The sequence below is a fragment of the Labeo rohita genome, chromosome 15 (assembly GCF_022985175.1).
Source record: "Labeo rohita strain BAU-BD-2019 chromosome 15, IGBB_LRoh.1.0, whole genome shotgun sequence".
Classification (NCBI taxonomy): Eukaryota; Metazoa; Chordata; class Actinopteri; order Cypriniformes; family Cyprinidae; genus Labeo; species Labeo rohita.
In genome coordinates, this window is record NC_066883.1 from 17,965,426 (window position 1) to 17,980,116 (window position 14,691).

A 14,691-nucleotide genomic window follows, 5' to 3' on the forward strand; every position below is an offset into this window, starting at 1 on the left:
GAACGTTTCAGTTACATATGTAACCCTCGTTCCCTGAAAGAGGGAACAAAGACATCACGTCCCGTCGCCACAGCTGTTGTACCATTGCTGAGCCGTCGGGTCCTCAGCGAAAATTTCATTCAATCAGTTATACGCCCCCCCTTTTTTTTTTTAACCATGTACTCTATGTATTCATGAGTGTGTGTATATGTTTGTTAGACTAATGTGTTAGTGTTTAGTAAATCAAACGTTGTTACATGAATTTTTGATCTTGTCAGATCAATGTCACTTAAACAATGCATTTGTTTGGTAGTAAAGTTATATTAATATGAAATTACACAAAATGTTCACTGGATGACATTGTAATATTAATTCTGCTACAGTTACTGCTGGCAACTGATATAAATAATTGTAATAAAATAATTAATTGTATGTAATTATTTATATACATTTCCCTTTTGTGCTACTTTGCTACAAGCCTAAACACACAAGCACACACAATGTCATCTTTCAGTCTAATATTTTATTTGTTTTGTCAGCTTGACCCTAATTGATGAAATCAGCACTGAGTAGAAACATCTGTACTGGTGACATATGAGTGTTTGTCAACAAAATAAGGCTCAGCCCATCTAAAGGTCTATAAAAACAGCACAAAGGGAGGAGAGCTAGGAGGTTCACTCCATTTGCCTTGAGGTACATCACAACCTCCACCTTTTTTTTTTATGGCTTATTTTTGCTGCCAAGATGAACTTAACAGAAAACAACAATTTGAGCAACACATCTAATTTGAAAGCGATAAATGAGAAGCCTTTGGTGGTGCAGGTACTGGTGGGGATTCTTCTCTATGTGAACGGACTGATGATTTTCACCTTTCTGAAGAAAGAGACCTTCAGGGACACACGTTACATTCTGTTTGCTCAGACTCTTTTTGTTGACTCTGCCCTTATGGTGTTGACTGATTTAACCCTCATGGTTGCATTTTACCAGTACCCCATGCATATAATTCCTTGCTATATCTTGTGCACACTTATGTTTTTGCTCTATGTTTGTTCACCCATGACCCTTGTAGCCATGTGTTTGGAGCGTTATGTGGCCATATGTATGCCTTTAAGACACGCCAGCATCTCCACCCCCAAAAACACCTTCATTGGGCTTTCTATCATATGGGGTGTCAGTTCTGTCATTCCGTTGTTTGTTTTAATAGCCTCTTTTGCTTATATTCCTCCTGGTTTCTTTCACACATACGTTGTGTGTAGCGTGGAGCTCATGTTACAGGTAAAATGGTTGGCAGACATGAGAGCGTCAAGTCTACAGCTCTTACTCATGATAATGTTTTGTATTATTGTCTCCACCTACTTCAAGATTATGCTGGCAGCCAGATCTGCCTCCTCCGAGAGGAAGAAGTCAACAAATAAGGGTCTTAAAACTGTTATTCTGCATGGTGTTCAGCTGCTTCTGTCTATGATGCAGCTCATAACCCCTTATATAGAAATGCCTTTATGGAAAGTAGATGTCATGCTATTTGTAAATGTAAGATACTCAAATTTCATTTTGTTTTTGATCTTGCCTCGTTGTCTGAGTCCCTTAGTTTATGGATTACGAGACAAAAAGTTTTATAATGCTCTTAAATATTATGCATTTTGTGGCATTTTTTGTGGCTGTAATAAGCACAGAATAAGGGATGTTAAACCTTTAGAGGTTTAGCAAGCATTTCCATAAACAATTAAACCTCAAAAATTAAAGCAATAATTTTAATCATATAAAATAATTTATTTTGGCTCACATTGAGTATGCTATGTATGACAAAATACATCTGATTTTTATTAAATATATTTAAATGTATTTAATAAACATTTATGAATACATTTATTTTATATAATGTGTAAATATTTAACTTTGTAATATCTATCTATAAAATAGGCTAAAGTTTTAATGACACTGTGTATGGTGATAGTGATGTTTTTATTAAGATGCCAGAAGGATGTCAAGTCACTGTCTATAATATCCATATGTTGTAACTATAGTGTGTCAGGTGGTAGCTATAGTAGTAGTATACTTTATTGTCCTCAAAAGAAAATTTGTTGTGGACTACATGTTGCTGCAGACATACAAAATAATAATACAGTATATACAATGATAAACAGCAAGATAAACTCAAAATAAGATCAAGATGAACTCTTGTTCAATGTAACAGGTACAAAGGATTCTTATATCTATTTAACATTGGGACTCTATATCTTCCACCAGAAGGAAGCCGTTCATACTGTAAATACAAGAAATGAGTCTGATCACAAAGAATACTCTCTACCTGACTGAGGACTCATTTCTCATATAAAATTTGAAGATTAAACTGTTCATCATGCTCAGCAATTATCCATGCTGTCAATATCAGGTGCATCAAGTTGATTTAGATGAAACATTTTGACATTTTGAAAAATTTCTAATAAAAAGAGACAATGGCAGTTTAATTATGACATTTCTGTGTCCACATACGCACATACAATATTTTATTATTTTAATAACAACGATTACTTGGCCTTTTCCTGCTTTTTCTTAAATTGTCACACTAGGCCAGGGGTGGCCATCGTTGGTCCTGGAGAGCCACAGTCCTGCAGAGTTTCGCTCCAGCCCTAATCAAACGCACATTAACAAGCTAATCAAGGTCTAAGGGTTACTGGAAAGCCACAAACAGGTGAACTTTTTTTTTTATCAAGGTTGGGGAAAAACTCTGCAGGACTGTGGCTCTCCACGACCAACGTTGGCCACCTCTGCACTAGGCAATTGCAATGCACTGTCAAATGTCAACATAAAATGGCCCTGAAAATTATTTTGATATTTAATCATTTAGGTATGTTTTTATGTCTCTTATTCAAAACTGCTCAAGTTTCAACTTCAGCTGTTAATTTAACATTTAAACTGCACTAAAACCACTAAAGCATGTCTCATATTAACTCATTCTTTTATAACAAGCACACTTTGCCACTCATAAAATAATATCCTAAAGAATGTAAGGTAGCATTATACAATGTTTTCTTGTAAAAATGTCTTTACAAAGACTGTTTAGAATTCACTGCAGTAAATGCTACATTACAGTACAAAATTCTTAAATTGTTACCTTTTGTGTTAGTTGGTAAAAGACCTGTGTAGGTTTGCAGGTACATCTGATAGTTCTGGTAGTTTTTTATTTTTTTTTATTTTTTTTTTTTTTAGATTTTGGTGTTACTGTCGTATTTAGTTTTGTAAACATGGAAATTAACCTGTTGGTTCATAAAGTAGTGGTGGTGGTTGTGCCATTCATGTGCCTATTTAATATGATATTGAATATGAAGCATTTAGATGGCAAGCTTAAAACACATAATTAAACCAAACCAAAATGATTCCATTCCAAAGTCACTCAAAAGTTGGGAAACCAGTGACCAAGTCACTTACAGTGATTGGTAGGCTAGTCATCTGCTTCTGCAGTATCTCTTACTTACCACTTACCACTTTCTAACTATACTAAAAGTTTATGATCTCTTTCCTCTTCAGTTTGATACTATGTGATCAGTATAATTTGAAAAAGCTGAAGATTACTGTGTGAGGGGGAGGAAATTATCAGTAATGCACGGACTGGACAGAAGCAATTCTGTCTATGAAAAGACATGGGTTTGCCAACAGGGAATCCATGCCATGGAAGAAATACAAATGAGATCTCCTGAAGGAAATCACTGTGGGGAAGCAAGCTCACTAGAGGGGCTGACCAAAGTGCCTTGCAAACGCAAGTACTGAGCCTGGCTTCATTTTGTCTCTGGTAATTAGTTACTTTTATAATGATGTAACTCAGTTATTAACTCAGTTTCTATTTGTGAGAAGTAACTAGTAACTATAACTAATTACTTTCTAAAGTAACATGCCCATCAGAGGAGAACAGGAAATGACTGTATCCAGTGTCCAGAAACACATGGATGAAGAAGCATCTTTAAAATGTTCTTTTAGGAAGACTTCTCTTTCAAACCAAAGCACCCAGGGTGGAATTGCAGCACTTAGCTGTGCTGAGGCAAAAAACAGCTGATTGCACTATAGATAAAATGTCCAGCAAAAAAGAACCTTCCTATAGTCTGAGGTGATTGGTTGCTTTTGTATAATCAGCAACCACTCCTCAGCAAAAATCTGAATGAATGCATTGCACCTTCTTATATAAATGGCAGTTTTTGCCTAATGGTCAAAGAGTTGGACTTATTAACCAAAGGTGAGCAGTTTTTTGCTACTCAAATGTAATTGTGGCTCCTAAGTGATACCCCATACATCAGTTGACTGAAAGGGAAACATGGTTATTTTCTACTACAGTTTTAATGCCTGAATGAGTATATATTTTTCTCCTTTTATGTTATAGTATAAAGCTAAACTACCAGGTTAATGACACTTTGCATTGCTTGCATTTCATACGTCAAAAAAAAAAAAAAAAAAAAAAAAAACCCACAAACAATATCTTTTTAACCTAAAATGTTATCCTTTTTTGTCAGATTCATTCCAAATGATGAAATCAGCACTGAGATCCTAGAAACATCTGCAGTGATGACACATGCATCTGTAAACAAAATGTGGTTCAGCCCATCTAAATCTCTATAAAAACAGTACAAAGGGAGGAGAGCTAGGAGGTTCGCTCCATTTGCCCTGAGGTACATCTGGGATGTTCCCCTTCAGGAACTCGAGCTGTGTCCAAAAACGCTAGGGGAACGAGATGCCCACACCACCAGACTTCCAAATCCCTGCCTAGGATGCAGCTAGGGCAGGAGAACAGAGGAGCCGGGAGCGGCTCAAAGATCTAGGTTGTAAAACCTAACAAAGGTGAGGGGCGTGGACCAATCCCACAGCGTTGCAGATGTCCTGCATAGGGGTACCTGCCAGAAGGGCCTTAGAGGCTGCCATACCTTGAGTTGAATGAGCCTTGACCCCCAGAGGAGCTGGATGAGTCAGAGACTACCAAAGGGGACATTGAGCATTCTCTCTCGTTGCAAACAGATCCACTTTAGCCAGACCAAACACTCTCCAAATCTGCTTCACCACCTCGGGGTGAAGCATCTATTCCCCGGGCCTCTGTCCCTGTCTCAACAGGACATCTGCTCCCATATAAGTAGGGTCTCTACTTCTTGTTCCATAACCAGAGACATGTTTGGCAGTAGTTCCCACGCTGCCAAATAGTCTACTAAGGGAACTAGCCTCTCGATGCTGGCCTCTGGTGTTGACTGAACTGGTAGTTCGGTGTCTTGTAACAGCGGACCGTCAGGAGCGCTTGGTCGAGGGCTTCCTCGACTGGAGCATGACCCGCAGGTCGGGCCTAGCCTTGGAAGCCCCCGGCCTAGGGCACCACTGGTCTTGGTCCCGGAACGGGGGAGCTCAAGTAGCGGCGCTCAGTTTTTGTACCTTACGGTACAAGGAGCAGGTACACGGTTGGGGTTCATGCCCAGCAGTCCCAGAAGCCAGAGAGCGGCGAGGGAGGTACCACTGGAACACCACCACTTGTTTTCGCGCCTCCTGGTACCTGCTGACGACAGAATCGACTGCATTGCCAAACAAGCCAGAAAGCGTAGGAAGACCCTGTCCTTCTCCTTCATGTCAGACAGGGTCAACCAGTGATGTCTCTCCACTGCCACCAGAGCTGACATAGACCGTCCAATGGCACGGGCGGTCTCTTTGGTGGTGTGGAGAGCCAAATCAGCGGTACAAAGAACTTCTGAAACGTCAACCTCCTTACCCTCATCTAGCTCTTCTAGCAGGTCTGCCTGATATGCTTGGAGCACAGACATGGTGTGATAACATGCCCCAGCTGACCTGCTGCCATGTAGCCTTCAAAGAATATTCCACGCTGGGGGACAGATAACTGGCCAAGGTCTGCTCCCCCCGGGGCATCGCCCAGTCCCGTCACTTTGCCGTAATAATCCAAGGCAGGAATGAACAAGCGGGCTGAGAACGGTCCTACCCACAACCTCGAAACTTTTGCATGGAGGTCGGGGAAGAAGGGAAGGCTCCGGCACGGAGGTGGTGGCTTGCTCCGCAGAAAGTGCTCATCCAACTTGCTTCTCTGCGGCTCAGCCTGTTCCTTGGCGAGTCAATCAATGTTAAGCTTGGTCACAGCATGAGTTACCACCTCCAACAGTTCCTCGTACTAAGGTGATCTGGAATGGATCCTCAACCGCGCTCTCCACACCAACCTCCTCGGAGATAGGGCGTCACCCGTCTTCATTCCCTCCAACAGATCCAGCTGCGAACCCCACAAATGCAGCAACCGCTCCGCCTCGGCGGAAGCGGGGCCAGCACCGTGGGGAACGCTGGTGAAGGCTCCCTCCTCGAAGAGAGTCTTCTGGAAGCGGAGCATCCACAAAGGAAGACGTTTGCGATGCGGACCCTCCCTTGTGCTCCCAAACAGACCACGCGCATGCTGTGTGTATCCCCGCTAGTGATGTAGTGCTTGCAGGGTGGAACACACAGCCTGTAACGCGATCTGCTCTCACCACTCTTGCCCTTGCTAGCATTGCTAGACATGACACCCTTAAATAAAAGTTGTGCGAACTAGCATGAAAAAACAGGGTGACAGACGCAACAATGCTGTAGGCATTCTCCTAGTGTTTTCGGACACAGCTCAAGTTCCTGAAGGGGAACAACAATTTGAGCTGCACATTTTATTTGAAAGCAATAAATGAGAAGCCTTTGGTGGTGCAGGTACTGGTGGGGATTCTTCTCTATGTGAATGGACTGATGATTTTCACCTTTCTAAAAAAAGAGACTTTCAGGGACACACACTACATTCTGTTTGCTCAGACCCTTTTTGTTGACTCTTTTCTTTTGGTGTTGACCGATTTATCCGTCATGAGGTCATTATACCAGTACCTCGTGCGTATAATTCCTTGTTATATCTTCCGCACAGTTATGTCTTTACTCTCTATTTGTTCTCCCATGACTCTTGTAGCCATGTGTTAGGAGCGCTATGTGGCCATATGTATGCCATTGTAGCCTGGAAGTAATGTTAGAGATAAAATGGCTGGCAGACATGAGAGCGTCAAGTCTACAGCTCATATTCATCATCATGTTCTGTATTGTTGTCTCCACCTACTTCAAGATTATGTTGGCGGCCAGATTTGTCTCCTCAGAAAGGAAAAACTCAACAAACTCACAACAAAGGAACAAAGGTTCTCAAAACTATTATTCTCCATGGTGTTCAGCTGCTTCTGTGCATGATGCAGCTTTTAATCCCTTATATAGAAATGTTTTATGGAAAGTAAATATCATGCTATTTGTCATGCTATTTGAGTGCCTTTGCCTTGCATGGTTTTTAGAGTTGAACTATCCCCCCTTATCCAAAAAGTTTTTTAAACCAAAGCACCTTATTATATCTGCTCCTGCAGTGTTTCTTACTTACCACGAGAGGTCACTATCTACCTTCTAATTCAGGGGTGTCAAACTCACTTCCTCGAGGGCCACAGCCCTGCAAAGTTTAGTTCCAATCCTGTTCCAACACACATACCATGCAGTTTTCACGTTGGTTGAAACCAGTTTTAAGCTTTTGTCAAATACTTAGTCTAGAACTCATAAAGGATTGTCATAATGGACACCTGTTTATGTAAGGTGAGGATAACCTCTTACATGGAATTGAATAGGCACAGATGGCAGGAAGATCTTTTATGTATTTCTTTCTTTTTTGTCTTTTATTCTTTTTTATGTCAGTGAAATGGTGTAAAAATAGCATTGAAGGCATGATATTTCATTAATGCAAAGTAGTGTTTGATGTGTGCTGGCACATGTGTAAAGATTTAAGAAACAATGTACATAATGAAATCTATAATGACAAAATAGTAAGATGATTTTATTTTGTCATTAATGCTCTAATTTATTTAGAAGCTTGAAGCTGTATGTGTATCATATTAACTTTATTGTCATGTTGTGTGTGTGTGTGTGTGTGCTATGAATACAATGTAAAATGAGTAATATTTCTACATGAAGTTTAATATATTTTATTGTTTATCTGAAGAGTCAGAAATATTTGGTCAAGTCATTTTCTTTCTGCTCTACTTGTGAAAGTGAAAATATAATAAACATCTAAACAAATCTGAATAAAGTGTCATTTCAATAAATAAAGACATTAGGAATTAATTATGAATTCATAGGGATTTTGAACAGAATCACTGTTCTATGGCTGATCACTGGTTCGGCCAGCGATTCATTGAACGAGCCGTATAACATTAACTCTGCAATGGATATTAATATCCAAAATATAGTGAAACCACTATTTATTAGCACAGTAACAAGATCGGCAGTCTAAGACATTAACTTGTAAGGACGAAACACAAGCTACTTATCTTTTCAAAATACATAACGCTTTGTTGAATAAATCTAAGACATTTATTGAATAAATCTAAGAGTGAAAATATGAAGTGCTTGCATTGAGTTTCTCAGTAAGGCTATTGGACGCTATATTAAATGCACCAGTTCAGCTAGAATCTGGAGGTTGTACTTGCGTTGCCTTTTAGGAGATTCCCTTTTGTTGTAGTTGCAGAAAGGGGTTTCCCAAGGTTGCTGATTGGTTGGAAGTTCTGTGGTCGTTAGATGTGAAGTCTTGGGTGTTGGCTGAAGCATGGTGTGGAGTCGTGTATGCTAGCTGAAGTTTTGATGTGGGCACAGATGTCTGGGACACGGCTTAGCATCAAAACTTAGAGCACGAAACTCTCAACGGAGAAAAAAAAACTAAAGTAAAAGACAGAAGTGTGACGATCTTCTCATGGTTTTTAGAGGAGCAGCTGGCATGCAAGCCAGGGAGCTTATACTTGTGTTTGTATTTATATTTGTATTCAGTTCTTTGTAAAATGTATTATGTTCTTCAGCACTGTAAATATCAAACACGTCTGATATTTATGTAGTGAATTTTGCTTTCGCCAATCTAGGGAGGCGAAATAGTGTAGTGATGGGTACTCACGTCACAGATGACGTTATGATTCTTGGATCACATGTTAATTAATGTGTAGTTCTAAGTACATCACATAAGAAAGATTGGTGGGATCTCTAACTTGTAGAACATCTTAGTGTATTATCAAAACAAGGAAGACACAAGATGTAATAAAATAAATTTTATTAACAAAAGATAGACAAGAGTAATCAACAACTAATGATGTTTGATAGCAAAGTTCGGGAGGAGCACGATCAGATAATCAACTAATTCGGCACAGGTGCAACTCGTCTAGCTCATCATCCAAATGAACACAAGTCATATATATGCACACAGCCGACTTACCTCCGTAATTCGACTGTTTTTCAGCATCCCCCCTCCACCCCAACTCCTCAGTCTTAATCTGTCCTCATCCGATACTTGGGATGGGGGAGTTCTCTGGGTTCTCCCCCAGTACAGCATGCCAAAATATGCTTAATGTTTACTTAGCCAGATTAGATGTAAGGGTGAACATGTGAACTCAGTGAATAACGTGAATGAAAAGGGAATAAAGTGCATAAGCTGCATAAAATGCAAGTGATTATGCTGGGTGTTGCTATGTCAGAGCTATGTTATCTCGTGGAAAGATAAACTGTTGCTTCTCTGAAACAAATAAGGTGAAGAACCTTATTATGCATCAAACAAATACAGTACGATTTGTTATCAACTGCAATCAGCTATATAATATCTAATGTTACTCTGAAACATCATATACTGACAATATACAACAATGCCAAGGTCTCTGGTAGAGGTTTGTAAGTGATATTAACGTTCTCTGTGGTTGAGTGAGCAATCCGGTGGTGGTGACTTCATCCACTGGTTGTGCTGGTAGCAGTACAGTGGGGAATGGAGCAGGAATCCGTTTCAACAGCCTTGAACATGAAGCGCTGTAGAATGCTGAATGCTGTCTCTCTGGGCTAGAGACTCATAACTTGGTCAGTTCACTTTGTCTCTCTAGAATGGAGACGTGCTGCATCTGTTGTTGTCTCGCTGGACGTAGAGTATCTCTTTCCTCGCAGGCTGGAGTCTCAGAATTTGGTCGTATCTGTTGCTGCCTCAAAAGCTGGAGACTCTGACTTGCTATCTGTTAGTCTCTGGACGAAAGACTCAAAAGGAGTTGATCTGTTAGCATCTCCTGGACATGCCGGAGACTCTCTCTGGATGGGAGACTCAGAGCCTTGTTGCTCTGTTAGTGTCCCTTCCTTCACAGGACTCAGACTTAGAACAAGCAGTGTCTTTTGGAAGGGTACCTTTATCCCTTTCTGATGAAGAGGAGATTGCAATTTCGCGCTTCTCCATTTCCGTGCTGTGAGTGGCTGGTTCAGAATAGGGGGACACGTGGTGGCCTACCCTTGTTTCCTCCTGTGGAATTTATTTGCATAGTCCAAACACAAACCTTAACCAGAATACATTAGGCAATGTTACAAACACATTAAGTCCAAACATGATGGGGAAAAGATTGAAGTGTTATGCATGCATTCAATTGTTCATTAACAGCCAAGTTTGTGTAAGATGTTGCACTACACTTTGCTGTCACTAGGAATACTTATTTCTGTGAATATGTGTGTATTGTAGTGTGCATCAGTTTTACGGTTTGAAAACATGGATTTGGATGGATCTTTGTGATCTCTCTCTGATTCACCCACTGCTGCTGCATCTGGAGGTCCAACAGAATTTTTATGTTTGGTCACAGGACAAAACCTTAGGAATCAGTCTCAAGGTGGGTGGAGGGCAGAAACTGCATTTTGACCAATAGGAAGTTCTGTCCTTCCCAGGCTTTGTACCAAAGGTCTTCTTATTGTTTTATCTGATGGCGTTGAACAGCTTGCTTATGTTAGTCCACCAAGATCTAATCAAAATGTAGCAAACCTTTGTCCACTATCATGGTCAGAGAGGGGCCCCGGAATGTGCCGTCCACTACATTTATGACAACAGAAAACAGAAACAGAAACCAAAGGGAACAAAAGATACTGCTCCTGGATCACCAGAGTGGCCATTGTCCAGCCAAGGATCTGTGCCAAGACACAGGCAACCCCTCAAGGTGACACTGCCCTGTGGACACAGATGGATGGCAACCACACACTCAGTCTGCGTAACCCTTGGCAGCCCCACCATTGAGGTTAGTGAGGGAAGTAGCTAAGTGGCTTCTGGAAGAAAAAGGTGCTGTCCTTGACTTTCTCATGTACTTTTGGGAAAGAAGGCACTGAGGCAGGTTGCGGCTGAGTGTCGTGGCCAGCACCCTGAAACCAATCGTCCAGCAGACAAGGCTCCAGGTTGGATGGAGGCTTCCGCTAAAGTCTAATATTCTCAGCTGCCCAGACGATCATGGCCATCAACTCAGATTCTGACTTGGACCTCGCAAACACCCCAGAAGGGAAAAGCTCAGCCAAGCCATCCTCCTCTAAGGACTTTGGCTCTCCCTCCGATGCAGTGAACGACATCTGATCATCATTGGGAGCCCCAAAAGAGATGGCAAGACTGGCACGAGGGTGTTGCGAGTGCAACATCTTAGAGGAGTGGGAGTGGGAGATCCACGGTCTGCGAGAACTTGCCTAAAGGAAGATCTCCTATTGTCACCCTTAGATCTCCATGTGTATTAAGCAACATGACCCTCTGTTTGCTAGATGGACCGGGCTTGTCAGCAGCAGTGGTTACTCTTCCCCTCGCAAGGAGAGATATGGGCACGAGCCATTCACATGAGAGACAATGATCATGCCCATGAGAGGGAAACAGAAAACAACTGTATCTAGAAACAGACGGATGAAGAGCCATTTTTAAAAAGATGTTCTTGTCCATGTTGCTTTTTTAGCAGTTCAGACTGCTCTTTCAAGCAGAAGTGCCCACGGTGGAATCGCAGCACTTAGCTGTGCTATGCAGAGGCGAAACACAGCTGATTGCACCATAGATAAAATGTCCAGTAAAAGAGAACCCTCCTATAGCAAGAGGTGATCAGTAAGATAGATCTCTCTTGTATCGTCAGCAACCACTCGGCTCCTAAGCAAAAATCTAAATGAGTGGATGCACACCACCTGCTTATGTAAGGTGCAGTTGTGGCCTAATGGTTAGAAAGTCAGACTTGTAACCCAAAGGTCAAGGGTTCAAGCCTCAGTAAGTCTCAGTGTGTGCGTGTGTTCACTACTCACTGCTGTGTGTGTGCACTTGGATGGGTTTAATGCAGAGCACATATTCAGAATATGGGACACAATATACCTGTCAAGTATATATCTGTGTGCACAGATGAGTGGAAAGGCATGGAAATTCCACTCACAAATGTTTTTTACTATTTAGAGGCTTCCAAGTGAGACCCCATAGATCAGTTGTCGACGTAATGTTGAACGTGACTGACTGAAATGGAAACGTGGTTATTTTCTGGTGCCTGAATTTTCCTAAAAGTATATATTTTTCCTCTTTTAATGTTATAGTATATAAAGCTAAACTACCATGTTAATGACACTTTACATTATTTGATTTGGTTCTGTAGGTCTACCAAAAAACAACCACACACAATATCATCTTTAAATCCAAAATGTTATCTCTTTGTTGTCAGATTTATACCAAATGATGAAATCAGCATTGAGATCACAGAAACATCTGCACTGATGACACATGAGTATCTGTAAACAAAATAAGGCCCAGCCCATCTAAAGCGCTATAAAAACAGCACAAAGGGAGGACAGCTAGGAGGTTCACTCCAGCTGCCTTGAGGTACATCACAGCTTTCACCTTCTGGCTTTATGAGTTTTTTTCATGTTTTATTTTTGCTGTCAAGATGAACTTGACAGAAAACAACAATTTGAGCAGCAAATCTAATTTGAAAGCGATAAATGAGAAGCCTTTGTTGGTGCAGGTACTGGTGGGGATTCTTCTCTATGTGAACGGACTGATGATGTTCACCTTTCTGAAGAAAGAGACCTTCAGGGACACACGCTACATGCTGTTTGCTCAGACTCTTTTTATTGACTCTGCCCTTATGGTGTTGACTGATTTAACCCTCATGGGGGGATTTTACCAGTATCCTGTGCATATAATTCCTTGCTATATCTTGTGCACACTTATGTCTTTGCTTACTCTTTGTTCACCCATGACTCTTGTAGCCATGTGTTTGGAGCGCTATGTGGCCATATGTATGCCTTTAAGACATGCCAGCATCTCCACCCCCAAAAACACCTTCATTGGGCTTTTTATCATATGGGGTGTCAGTTCTGTCATTCCGCTATTTATATTCACAGTCTCTTTTGTTAACATTCCTCCTGGTTTCTTGTACCTTTATGTTGTGTGTAGTCTGGAGGTCATGTTACAGATAAAATGGTTGGCAGACATGAGAGCGTCGAGTCTACAGCTCATATTCATCATAATGTTCTGTACTGTTGTCTCCACCTACTTCAAGATTATGCTGGCAGCCAGATCTGCCTCCTCAGAGAGGAAAAACTCAACAAAAAAGGGTCTCAAAACTGTTATTCTGCATGGTATTCAGCTGCTTCTGTGTATGATGCATCTTATAACCCCTTATATAGAAATGCCTTTATGGAAAGTAGATGTCATGCTATTTGTAAATGTAAAATACTCAAATTTCATTTTGTTTTTGATCTTGCCTCGTTGTCTGAGTTCCTTAGTTTATGGATTACGAGACAAAAAGTTTTCCAATGCTCTTAAATATTATGTCTTTTGTGGCATTTTGGTTTGTAATAAGCACAAAATAAGAGATGATAAAACTTTTAGAGGTGTAGTAAACATTTCCATAAATAATTAAACCTCACACAATGTGTAGTGTAGTGTTTCACTCATTCAATAACTTATAAATGTATTTTGCCTTGCAGTGGTATACTATGTTTGACAAATGTTGTTTAGTAAATATTTAAAATATGTTTAATATGGATTTTATTAATATCTATTTATCTATCTATCTATCTATCTATCTATCTATCTATCTATCTATCTATCTATCTGTCTGTCTGTCTGTCTGTCTATCATCTATCTATCATCTATCTATCTATCTATCATCTATCTATCTATCTATCTATCTATCTATCTATCTGTCTATCTATCTATCTATCTATCAAATATTGCAAGGTGCACACTGTTTTTTTTAAGACAGTGTGAGTAGGATTCAGTCACTGTCTGTAATATCCATATGTTGTAACAATGTGTCAGGTAGTAGCTAGTGTATGGGTAAAACAACCTGGCATCAAATTTCTAATAAAAAGAAACAATTGTAGTTTAATTATGATATAATGCACATACATTGTTTTATTAATAATAATTTTGTTTTAATAATATTAGCTTTGGGACAGGCCTTTTTCTACGGATAATCATCACACATAGTCAAATGCAATGATTTTTTTTTTTTTTAATCATTCAAGTAATTTATATATATATATTTTTATCCAATTGCTTCACCCAATTCTCAATACTTGGATCACTTTTTATAACTGCACACAGAGTTCTCCTTACGAAGTTTGTCAACTTTTTTCGATGTTTTTTCATGTAAAAGTTTTTTTTTTTTTTTTATGAACCATGAATGACAGCTCTGTTGTTTAGTATGCAGTGTATGTTGCACTATTGTACAAAATGATTCTACAAGTACATCTAGACTGTGTTTTCAGTGTTCTACCACAAAGCTTTAAAACAATAAAATATTCAGGTCATCTGCTCAGCTTTAACTTAAACTGCCTTTCCTAATTCTCATACCTGAATATTATGTTGGATATGGAACATTTAATGTGTGCACAACTGTTTAATACGTTTGATAAACAAAG

The 14,691-nt window shown here is 40.1% G+C and overlaps 2 protein-coding genes and 1 pseudogene across 2 annotated transcripts; all 3 read left to right on the top strand.

The window, feature by feature from the left end:
* Nucleotides 1-723: 723 nt before the first annotated feature.
* On the top strand, nt 724-1,683 carry LOC127176912 (odorant receptor 131-2-like). Its single transcript, XM_051128766.1, has one exon. It carries the CDS (start codon nt 724-726, stop codon nt 1,681-1,683), a length of 960 nt encoding a protein of 319 aa, XP_050984723.1.
* Nucleotides 1,684-5,959: 4,276 nt separating this feature from the next.
* LOC127176913 (odorant receptor 131-2-like) lies at nt 5,960-7,238 on the top strand (annotated as a pseudogene).
* Nucleotides 7,239-12,695: 5,457 nt separating this feature from the next.
* LOC127176725 (odorant receptor 131-2-like) lies at nt 12,696-13,685 on the top strand. Its single transcript, XM_051128490.1, has one exon. It carries the CDS (start codon nt 12,705-12,707, stop codon nt 13,683-13,685), a length of 981 nt encoding a protein of 326 aa, XP_050984447.1. The 5' UTR covers nt 12,696-12,704.
* The last annotated feature ends 1,006 nt before the right edge of the window (nt 13,686-14,691 follow it).

Coding starts and splice junctions, on each gene's coding strand:
- LOC127176725 (XM_051128490.1), top strand. CDS start 12,705: ATGAACTTGACAGAAAACAACAATTTGAGCAGCAAATCTAATTTGAAA.
- LOC127176912 (XM_051128766.1), top strand. CDS start 724: ATGAACTTAACAGAAAACAACAATTTGAGCAACACATCTAATTTGAAA.